Source organism: Hemitrygon akajei, chromosome 7 (assembly GCF_048418815.1).
Source record: "Hemitrygon akajei chromosome 7, sHemAka1.3, whole genome shotgun sequence".
Classification (NCBI taxonomy): domain Eukaryota; kingdom Metazoa; phylum Chordata; class Chondrichthyes; order Myliobatiformes; family Dasyatidae; genus Hemitrygon; species Hemitrygon akajei.
The window spans coordinates 167376150-167388527 of record NC_133130.1 but is presented as its reverse complement, the minus strand read 5'-3'; the positions used below and the strand labels follow the sequence as shown (position 1 = coordinate 167388527).

Here is a 12378-nt window from a genome sequence, read left to right as displayed (position 1 = left end):
AATTTCTATTTCTAAAATTTAATGTTATTTTTTGTGTAAATGAATAAAAGATTTTCGTTTCTGACGGCAGGAAGGCTGGGGGGTCAAAGGGTACCGGTGTTGCCATGGTAACGTTGTTGTTCGGCGGCTCCGGGTTCTGGGGAGGTGATGGTGCCATGGAGTTCACGGGCAGCAGCTACGTCGGGGACTACCGCAATGGCAGGTCGTGGTCTGGGGGAGCTGGCGCTTTCAGGGAGTCTATTGAGGGAAGAGCTGCGCTTCGGGAGGAACAGTACTGAGGGAGCGCCGCGCTTCGGGAGGAACAGTACTGAGGGAGCGCCGCGCGTCGGGAGGAACAGTACTGAGGGAGCGCCGCGCGTTGGGAGGAACAGTACTGAGGGAGCGCCGCGCTTCGGGAGGAACAGTACTGAGGGAGCGCCGCGCTTCGGGAGGAACAGTACTGAGGGAGCGCCGCGCTTCGGGAGGAACAGTACTGAGGGAGCGCCGCGCGTCGGGAGGAACAGTACTGAGGGAGCGCCGCGCGTTGGGAGGAACAGTACTGAGGGAGCGCCGCACCCTTGGGAGCAGCAGGGAGGCAGCGACGAGCTGTCAGAGCAGTGAGGGAGCACCGTGTGGTCAGATGGACAATACGCCAGACTGTGGAAGGGACTGATGGGGGCCTTACATAATGCCCGGCAGCCCATGACACTATCTGTAGAATAGTCAGGGGAGTTATCTCTCCTGTCGTGAGCAATATTGATTCCCCAAAACTCCTGGTTGTTCTCACTTTGCTGTTGTAGGAGCTTCTTGTTTGTAAAGTGCCTGATGTGTGCTTCTTCCCACTATCTGACTGTACGTCAAAAGTGATTAATAATTTGTAAGCAATACACAAAATGCTGGAGGAACTGATGAAGGGTCTCCGCCCGAAACGTCGACGGTACTCTTTTCCATGGATGTTGCCTGGCCTGCTGAGTTCTTCCAGCATTTTGTGTGTGTTGCTTGGATTTCCAGCATCTGCAGATTTTTTCTTGTCTGTAATCATTTGTAAAGTATTTTGAAATGTGAAAATACACGTTTGTAGTTGTAGAAGTGTGTAGCTCTGTATCTCTAGGAGTAAACCGTTTGCTTTTCAGGGCTGCACTCAATCCCACTCTGACACATTATGCAGCTGCAGTATCTGCTTCCAGCTTTCTTCCGATATCCCTCGATGCCTCTACCCTGAGAAAAAATATCCATCTCCTTCACAATGTATATACAGACACTGTTGCGAGAAAAAGTTTGTCAATTCTTTGTAATTACCTGATTTCTGGCATTAATTAGTCAAAGTGTAGTCTGATCTTCACCTAAGTCATAATAATAATTAGCCTAAACTAATAACTCACAAGCAATTGTACTTCTCGTCAATAAGTACAATCACAGTCTAGGTTCAAAAAATATGTGAACCTTTGGGATAATGCCTTCAACAAAAAGCTATTTGGAGTCAAGTGTTCCAATCAATGAGATGAGATTGAAGGTGTGGGTTGTAGAGGTACCCGGCCCTATTTTAAAAAAAAGATACACAAAGTTACTGATGGAGCCTGCTGGTCTCCAGAAAGAGCTGTTTATGTGCACTATGCCTTGATCAAAATAACTTTCAGCTGACCTTAGAAGAAGAATTATAGAGATACATGAAACTGGGAAAGGCTACAAAAGCATTTCTAAAGCATTTCTGAGTGTTCATCAGTCCACAGTAAGGGAAATTGACTACAAATGGAGGAAATTCAGTATTGTTGCTACTGTCCCTAGCAGTGGGCATCCTGCAAGAGCACAGCATGTAATGCTGAAAGGGGTGAAAAAGATCTCAAGGATACAGCAAAAGACCTGCAGAAATCTCTAGAACTTGCTAAAGTCTCTGTTCATGTGTCCACTGTAAGAAAAACACTGAACAAGAATGGTGTTCATGGAAGGACACCATGGAGGAAACCACTGCTCTCCAAAAAAAACCATTGCTGCACATCTCAAGTTTGCAGAAGACCATCTGGATGTTCCACAATGCCTCTGGGACAATGTTCTGTGGACAGATGAGACACACATTAAACTTTTTGGCAGAAATGTGCACTGCTATTTTTGAAGGAAAATGGGCACTAACACATGGGCATTAACACCAAAACCTCAACCCAATCGTGAATCATGCTGGAAGGAGCATCATGGTTTGGGACTTATTTGCTGCCTCAGGGCCTGGACAGCTTGCAATTGTTGGGGGAACAATGAATTCAAAATTGTATCAAGATATTTTACAGGAGAATGTTCAGGGTCCACAACCTTTTTCTTGCAACTGTATATAAATAAAATTATTTGGATTTGACTGAACCAATCATGAAGGACCCTCACCATTTAGGACATGCTCTCTTCTCATACTGCCATCAGTAAGGAGGTACAGGAACAGAATTAGGCCATTTGGCCCATCAAGTCTGCTTCACTAGCATTTCATTATGGCTGATCCATTTCCCTCTCTGTCCCAATCTCTTGCCTTCTCTCTATCCCTTCATGCCCTGACTAATCAAGAATCTATCAACCACTGCCTCAATGACTTGTCCTCCACAGCTGACTGTGGCAATGAATTCCACAGATTCACCACCCTTTGTCTAAAGAAATACAGGAGTCTGAAGATGCATATTCAACATTTTAGAACAGCTTGTTCCCTTCCACCATCAGATTTCTGATGAACCCATGAACACTATCTCACAATTTTGCTTCTTGAACTATTTATTAATGTTTATATATTACTCTAATCTATAGTAATTTCTATGTACTGCAGTGTATAGCTGCTTCAAAACAATAAATTTCACCAACATATGTCTGTGATGATAAACAGATTCTGATTTTCTGCCTTTTGTGATAGCATGCTCTGGGAGAAGAAATTGCTATCTATACATCTTAAGTGACTTAACTCTGTTCTTAGGATTTGTCAGTGCCCTGCCATTCACTGAATAGTGCTGTGGATCAGAGAGACTTGGGAGTACAATTTGCGTAGTGGTGAAGAAGGCATTAAGCACGCTGGCCTTCGTCAATTAGGGCTTTGAGATTAGGAGTAGAGACGTTATGTTGCAGTTATATAAATTGTTGGTGAGGCCACACTTGGAATATTGTATACTGTTCTGGTCACCCAGTTAGTGGAAGGATGTTGTCAAGCTGGAGAGGATGCAGAAGAGATTTATGAGGATTCTACCTGGACTAGAGGGTCTGAGTTATAGAGAGAGGTTGTCCATGGTGAATCTCGGCAGAACCTCTTTTGTTCATGGTAAATCTGTATTTCTTGGAGTGTAGGAAAATGAAGGGTAACCTCACCGAAGTTTGTTAAATCAGATGGGCTATGAACAAGGTGGATGGTTGTAGTCTTTTCTCCGGGGTTAGTGGGTCCAAATCTAGGGGGTACAAGTGTGAGTTAAAGAGACACTTCTTTACACAGAAGGTAGTGAGCACCTGGAATGAGATGCTAGAAATGGTTGAAGTGGGTCCAGCTGCAACATTTAAGAGGATTTGGATAGGTACATGGAGGGGATATCCCCCATCAGGAAGGCCTTAAAGCTCTCTACTTTTATTTCAAGGTTTGGCATTCTCAAGCTGGAAACTCATGTAGACTCTATACAATAGCAGCAGGAAATCCATGCACAGAACACTCACTGATCTTCAGGACTACAAACTGATGGAGTCCCTCAGCTCAAAAAGTTGACTCTTTATTCCTTTCCTTTTGTGAATGTGACTCCAGATTTCCAGCATCTGCAGAATCTCCTCTGTTTAATATCTCTGTGACCCTCCATTCCATCTTCTTTGACCTTCCTGAATACAACCAATATTAATAGCAACTATACTTCCGGTTGGCAAGGACCTAGCCTCTAAAGTTCACTTCTTAATTCTCTGCCTCACTACCTAGATTTTTTTGTGCCTTTTAAAAGTCTACTTTTGTGTATCAGTTTCAAATTTTGCCTGATTACACTGTGATGCATCTTGATGTAAGCCCATAGACAGGAGCAGAATCAGGCCATTTGGCCCATCAAGTCTGCTGTATCATCCCTCTCAATCCCATTCTCCCGCCTTTTCCCCATAACCTTTGACGCTCTGACTAATAAAAAACCTCTGCACTAAATCCACCCAATGATGTGAGGCAATGAATGCCATAGATTCACCACTCTCTGACTGAAAAAATTCCTCCTTATCTCTGTTCTAAATGGACATCCTTCTATTCTGAGGCTGCGCATTCCGTCCTAGACTCCCCCACTATAGGAAGCATCCATTCCACATCCACTCTTTCAAGGCCTTTCAACATTCAATAGGTTTTAAAGTGATGTGCTTCCTTATTCTTCAGAGCTCCAGTGAGTACAGGCCCAGAGCTATCAAACACTCCTCATGTGTTGCTTTAAAATTGAAAGTTGATTGTAAGCAGAAAACTTCAGTAGGTTGGGAGGTGAAAATATTCACCCCATTTTGCTCTTTCAGAGGCTTACCACCTAGTTACAATATATTTTCAGTTGTCAAATGTTTGGAGTTTTTAAATGAGAGATTTAACTCTTATCATCCATCTTGAAGCTGTTAACATTCTTTATAACCACAGTATAACTTCCTTACTTAGCAGTCATATAAATCATGACAGTGTTATTCCACAACAGATTTATCAGTACCCTCTCACCATTCTGAACAAATCAACATAAACTGAAAATAAATTAATTCGTAAGGATTATTTTAATTTACTGAAATTGCAGTACATACTTAAAGAGAAAAGCTAACTCCACTCCTACAGTAAGTTATGGTCTTTTTCTTTACCTTCATGAGACCTGGGAGCAGAATCAGGCCAATAGGCCCATTGAGTTTTCTTCACCAGTCAATTATGGCTGTTTTATTATCCCTCTCCACTCCATTCACCTGCCTTCACCCTGTAACCTTTGATGCACTTACTAATCAAGAATCTATCGACCTCCACTTCAAATATACTCAATGACTTGGCCTCCACAGCCATTTGTGGCAGTAAATTCCACAGATTCACCACCCCCTGGCTAAAGAAATTCAGCTCATCTCTGTTCTAAAGTGACATCCTTCTTTTCTGAGGCTGTGCTCTCTGATCCTAGACTATCCCACAATAGGAAACATCCTCTCCACTAGTTCTCAGGGTTATGTCAAGTTAATTCACTAAAATAAATTTAAACAACTGAAGTAAGTCTGTGTTCATCTATCCAAACTACCTGTTGTACCATTCTCTGATAAACATTGAAAATGTTTGTTAAATTGTATTGTGCTTGGCTCAAGGCCCTTTCTGGGAAGTGATTCCAGCTGTTGAACATCCTCTTCCAACAATCTGTCACGCAGTTATGTCTGAGACCTCAGATTCCTCTGCACTTGATACTTCTGAAAGTCCTCTTACTGCTTCACTTTATCCTGGTAGGTACAATGGATGCCTTTATTACACAGGGATAGGAACAGGCCATTCAGACCAAGAGATAAATGTTGTTCTTTATGCTCTATGCCAGCCTCCTGCTCCTCTCAGTCTATCAGCTTCTCTTTCAATCTATTTCTCTGTGCTACTTACCTAGGTTCAACTTGAGGGAGATGATTATAGCATAACTCAGTGCGCTAAAAAACTTAATATCACTTCAATAACAATTCAAAGTTCAAAATAAATTTATTATCAATGTACAACATATACAACACTGAAGTTCATTTTCATGTGGGCATTCGTAATAAAAATAAAGAAGCAAAGCAAAACAAAATAAATAAATAAATAAATAAATAAGCAGAGAACAAGATGAAGTGCCCTTGAAAGTGAGCCTATAGGTTGTGGGAACAGTTCATTGTTAGCATGAGTGCAGTTATTCCCCCTGGTTCAAGGGCCTGATGGTTGAGATGTAAGATTATGATATATTTGAATGTTAAGTATTGAAAATACAATTTAGAATCAGAATCAGGTTTAATATCACTGGCATATGTTGTGAAATTTGTTTTATGGCAGCAGTACATACAATGCATAATAGTAAAAATGCTTGAACAAGGGAGACTACAACAGGATGAGGGAGGAGTAGACAAATATGGATTGGGAGCACAGGCTATTTGGCAGGACAGTTGAGGAACAGTAGAATACTTTCAAAGAGATTTTTCACAGTGCTCAACAAAAGTATATTCCAGTCAAAAGTAAGGACAGTAAGTATGGGGAGAGCCAGCCTTGGATAACTAAGGAAATAAAAGATAGTATCAAATTAAAAGCTCATGTGTACAAAGTCACAAAGAGTAGTGGGAGACTAGAGGATTGGGAAAACTTTAAAAGCCAACAGAGAACAACTAAACAAGAAATAAGGAAAGGGAAGATAGAGTATGAAAGTAAATTAGCACAAAATATAAAAACAGATAGCAAAAGTTTTTATAAATATATAAAGTGGAAGAGGGTGGCTAAAGTCAACGTAGGTCCCTTGGAAGACGATAAGGGGAAATTGGTATTGGGTGATAAGGAAATGGCTGAGCCATTGAACGACTATTTTGTGTCTGTCTTCACAGTGGAGACACGTCTAATATGCCAAAGAAGGATGTTATGGACAAAATGGGAGGTGAGGACCTCGATAAAATCACTGTCACTGAAGATACAGTGATGAGCAAACTTGAGGGCCTGAGTCCCCTGGTCCTGATGGGATGCATCCCAGGGTGCTGAAGGAATCGGCGGAGGATATAGTAGACATGTTGGTAATCATTTATCAAAGCTCTCTAGACTCTGGGCAGGTCCCGGCAGATTGGAAGACAGCAAATGTCACTCCACTTTTTAAAAAAGGATGTAGGCAAAAGACGGGCAACTATAGGCCAGTTAGCCATCTATAGTCGGGAAAATGCTTGAAGCTGTCATTAAGGAAGAAATAGTGAAACATTTAGAAAAGAGTGGTTCCATTAGACAGACGCAACATGGATTCAGAAAGGGCAGGTCCTGTTTGACAAACTTACTGGAGTTCTTTGAGGACATAATGAGAGCAGTGGATAGAGGGGAACAGGTGGACGTCATATACTTGGATTTCCAGAAGGCGTTCGATAAGATGCCGCACAAGAGACTTATAAATAAGATACAGATGCATGGAATCGGAAAAAGTGTATTGGCATGGATAGTGGATTGGTTAACTGATAGAAGGCAGAGAGTTGGTATAAATGGGTGTTTCTCCGGTTGGCAGTCTGTCGTGAGTGGGGTGCCACAGAGGTCGGTGCTGGGCCCGCAGCTGTTTACCATTTACATTGATGATTTGGAAGAGGGGACTGAGTGTAGCATAGGAAAATTTGCTGATGACACTAAATCGCCAAAAGTTTTACTTGCAGGTCCGACAGGTTATTAAGAAGGCAACAGAATGTTGGCCTTCATTGCTAGAGGGATTGAATTCAAGAGCAGGGAGGTCATGCTGCAACTATACAGGGTACTGGTGAGGCCACACCTGGAGTACTGTGTACAGTTCTGGTCTTTGTACTTGAGGAAGGATATACTGGCATTGGAGGCAGTGCAGAGGAGGTTCACCAGGTTGATTCCGGGGATGAAGGGGTTAACCTATGAGGAGAGATTGAGTCGCCTGGGACTATACTCTCTGGAGTTCAGATGAATGAGAGGGGATCTTATAGAAACATACAAAATTTTGAAAGGGATAGATAAAATAGAAGTACAAAAGTTGTTTCTATTGGTAGGTGAGACTAGAACTAGTAGACATTGCCTCAAGATTCAGGGGAGAAGATTTAGGATGGAGATGAGGAGAAACTGTTTTTCCCAGAGAGTGGTGAATCTGTGGAATTCTCTGCCCAAGGAAGCAGTTGAGGCTTCTTCACTAAATATGTTTAAGAAACAGTTAGTTAGGTTTTATATAGTAAGGGAATTAAGGGTTATGGGGAAAAGGCAGGTCGATGGAGCTCAGTTTACGGACAGGTCAGCCATGATCTTATTGTATGGCGGGGCAGGCTCGATGGGCTGAATGGCCTACTCCTGCTCTTATTTCTAATGTCCTTATGTTCAATAAGTATATATAAAGAAAGGAGATTATTTAAACAAGTAGCACAAAAAGAGAGGAAATAAATATCAAGGTAGCATTCATTGAGAAATCTGATGGTGGAGTAGAGAAGCTGTTCCTGAAATGTGTGTATGTGTGTGTGTGTGTGTGTGTGTGTGTGTGTGTGTGTGTGTGTGTGTGTGTGTGTGTGTGTGTGTGTGTGTGTGTGTGTGTGTGTGTGTGTGTGTGTGTGTGCGTGTGTGTGTGCGCGCGCGCGCGCGCCTTCAGCTCCTATACCACCATGTTGATGGTAGTAATGAGAACAGGGCATGCCTTGGGAGATGGGGGTCTTTAATGATGGATGCTGCTTTTTTTGGGCATTGCCTTTTGAAGGTGTCTTGGATGCTGGGGAGGCCGGTGCCCATGATGGAGCTGGCTGAGTTTTCAACTTTCCACAGCTTTTTCCAGCCCCTCCATACCAGATAGTGATGTAACTGGTTAGAACGCTCTCCAAGGTACATCAGTGGAAATTTGCAAGAGTCTTTGGTGACATACCAATTCTCAAATTCCTAATGAAATATGGCACTTCCGTGCCTTCTTTGTAATTGCATCAATATGTTAGACCCAGATAGATCGTCAGAGATAATGGTAACCAGGAACTTGAAACTGCTCACTCTTTCCACTGCTGATCCCTCAATGAGGATTGGTGTGTGTTCCCTCAACTTCCCCTTCCTGAATTCTATAATCGATTTAAATCAGAGAATTGAAGTTGCCTAAACAAGTGTTTTCACGACAATGAAGAACTCAATCTTAGTTCACCAAACAAAAAAATCATCTGGATTATATATGTAATAACAGAAAACTGAGAGGACCACCTAGGACATGCCCCCTTTTCGTTGTTACCAAAGAGGTACAGGAGCCTGAAGGCACACGCTCGGCAATTCAGGAACAGCTTCTTTGCTTCCCCATCTGATTTCTGAATGGATATGGATCCCATGAACACTACTTTTTTGTCTTTTTGCACTACTTATTTAATTAACTTTTTAAAATCTATATACTTATTGTAATTTATAGTTTTTATTATCATGTATTGCAATGTATTGCTGCTGCCTAACAATAAATTTCACAACATATGCTGGTGCTATTAAACCTGATTCTGATTCTGAGAGTGAGCCTGTAGCATTTTAAGACATTCAGAAGCTATCTTAAATCAAACAAGTAATTCAATAAGCCACTTGATTCCAGGGTATTTATTATATTCCTAAATACTGCTCTTGACACTTAAAGGAAAGGTAATACAAATTTTGCTTTATAACAAATCTTGTACAGAGAGGCATTGTTCAGCTTTGATGATCTGATGACCTTAGACTTTATTGGTGCAATGTCCTACTGCTGCTACCAGAAGCCTGAATTTCCCGTTTTACTGAAACATAGAAACATAGAAAATAGGTGCAGGAGTAGGCCATTCAGCCCTTCGAGCCTGCACCACCATTCAGTATGATCATGGCTGATCATCCAACTCAGAACCCTGTACCTGCTTTTCCATACCCCCTGATCCCTTTAGTCACAAGGGCCATATCTAACTTCCTCTTAAATATAGCCAATGAACCAGCCTCAACCGTTTCCTGTGGCAGAGAATTCCACAGATTCAACACTCTCTGTGTGAAGAAGTTTTTCCTCATCTCGGTCCTAAAAGGCTTCCCCTTTATCCTTAAACTGTGACCCCTCATTCTGGACTTCCCCAACATCAGAAACAATCTTCCTGCATCTATGTTATACGTTTCAATAAGATCCTCCCTCAATCTTCTAAATTCCAGTGAGTATAAGCCTAGTCGATCCAGTCTTTCTTCATATGAAAGTCCTGCCATCCCAGGAATCAATCTGGTGAACCTTCTTTGTACTCCCTCTATGGCAAAAATGTCTTTCCTCAGATTAGGGGACCAAAACTGCACACAATATTCTAGGTGTGGTCTCACCAAGGCCTTGTACAACTGCAGTAGAACCTCCCTGCTCCTGTCCTCAAATCCTTTTGCTATGAATGCCAATATACCATTTGCCTTTTTCACCACCTGCTGTATCTGCATGCCCACCTTCAATGACTGGTGTACAATGACACCCAGGTCTCGTTGCACCTCCCCTTTACCTAATTGGCCACTGTTCAGATAATATTCTGTTTTCCTGTTCTTGCAACCAAAGTGGATAACCTCACATTTATCCACATTAAATTGCATCTGCCATGAATTTGCCCACTCACCTAACCTATCCAAGTCACCCTGCATCCTCTTAGCATCCTCCTCACAGCTAACACCGCCGCCCAGCTTCGTGTCATCTGCAAACTTGGAGATGCTGCATTTAATTCCCTTGTCTAAATCATTAATATATATTGTAAACAACTGGGGTCCCAGCACTGAGCCTTGCGGTACCCCACTAGTCACTGCCTGATTCTGAAAAGGTCCCGTTTACTCCCACTCTTTGCTTCCTGTCTGCCAACCAATTCTCTATCTACATCAATACCATAACCCCAATACCGTGTGCTTTAAGTTTGCACACTAATCTCCTGTGTGGGACCTTGTCAAAAGCCTTTTGAAAATCTAAATATATCACATCCACTGGCTCTCCCCTATCCACTCTACTAGTTACTTCTTCAAAAAATTCTATAAGATTCGTCAGACATGATTTTCCTTTCACAAATCCATGCTGACTTTGTCTGATGATTTCACCTCTTTCCAAATGTGCTGTTATCACATCTTTGATAAATGACTCTAGCATTTTCCTCACCACCGATGTCAGACTAACCAGTCTATAATTCCCTGGTTAAAACCAGGGAGTACCTGCTTCTTTGCTGCAGACCAACGCCTACCCCCACCCCCGCTCCACCAAGGTTAGGGATTCATAAAGTGACACGGATGTGACGATTTGAAACTGGATTTGTGTCTGGGAGTTTCCTTTTTACCTTATTGAAATAAAGGGATGTGTTTTTTTTTCTGAATGAGAAAAATCAGGATCAGGTCATTATCTCTGACGTATGTCCTGAAATTTGTTGTTTTGTGGCAGGAGTACAGTGCAATATATAAAAATTACTATGAGTTACAATAAGAAATAGAAAAATAAATCATGTAAAACAGAGCATAATACTCAGGAAACATAATTCTGAGAAAATCTAATGAAGGAGGGGAAGAAGCTGTTCCTGAAACATTGAATGTGTGTCTTCAGGCTCCTGTACCTCCTCCATGATGGTAGCAATGAGAAGAGGGTATGTTCTGGATGATGGGGTCCTTAATGATGGATGTTACATTTTTTTGAGGCACCACCTTTTGAAGATGTCCTTGATAGTGAACAGGCTGTGCCCAGCTGAGTCGACAACCCTCTGTTCTTTTCAACCCTGTGTATTGAAGCCTCCATAGCTGGTGGGGATGCTGCTCACCCTTTCCATTGTTGATCCCTCAATGACAATTGCTGTGTGTCTCTCGACTTCCCATTGCTGATCATCCTTCTTTGCACCACTAAAATATCCTTTCTGAGTTATGTCAGAGACATCTACTGAAGATAAATTTTGTTTACACCAACTTTTCCTTGCTGTACAACATAAAGGGCATTAGCAGATCCAAATACCCTTTCTCTTCACTTACATTTTTTCTATAAAATAAGTGCAAATAATTTTGATGAACTCCATAATTTTGAAGGTCATTACATCTTCTTTCCTGGAATGACAATGTTTAAGTCCACTGATGTATGCTTTATACTGTGATGAGTGAAACCTAACATACGAGAACTGAGTAAAAGCAATCTAACTAATATGGACACCTGGATGAATGTTTGATCCTTTTAATATTTCTGATAGTAATCATAGATTATTGGAGGCCTTTCTGTGCCCGTTCCTATTCATTGATATTATACTTGGTGGAAAGCAAATACCTTTTGCCTTTCCTCAGCGCACCCTTGCACTTTTCACATATTAGTGTGCAGAAGGTTCCTGTCAACCAATGAAGAAAACACTGCTCCCTCTACAGGACGACCAGGATCTGTATGAAAACCAGCTCTGCATTCTCCCCAACTAATCCTCTTGCAGAGCAGTTCAACAATAGCATACACCCAGAAATGTCAGTCATAATCTTGCTGCAAGGGAGACAATGAATAGATTAAAGAAGTGAGATTAAAAAGGAGAGGGAGCTGTCTATATCAGTGCAAGTAGCTTAGATCATTATTATTTTAATCTATAGTATGTAAAATGTATAAAATATAATACAGGAAGGAATGTGACTCCAGAACTATTTAGTTAATTCTTGATCATAAGGAGGTTCCATGATGGTAGTTGAGATTGGAGTGGAATGAAGGGCTTAGTCATGTTTTCAAGGTAAGAACAGAAATTTCACGTAGTCTGCTATATGGGTGAATCAGGTAATTTTATTCTATTCTGACAGTTTTCAAA

The 12378-nt window shown here is 41.6% G+C and overlaps 1 protein-coding gene across 2 annotated transcripts in view; it reads left to right on the top strand.

Moving 5' to 3' along the window:
* The first annotated feature begins 106 nt into the window (after positions 1–106).
* morn5 (MORN repeat containing 5) overlaps positions 107–12378 on the top strand; it is a 32759-nt gene continuing 20487 nt past the window's right edge. Inside the window, exon 1 of one of the 2 annotated variants that reach the window (XM_073050239.1) lies at positions 107–202. In XM_073050239.1, coding sequence (XP_072906340.1) covers positions 156–202 — 47 coding nt within the window. In that variant the 5' untranslated portion in view covers positions 107–155. Of the gene's footprint in view, positions 203–12243; positions 12304–12378 lie in introns of those variants that run through there. The other variant, XM_073050240.1, reaches the window with a different exon arrangement.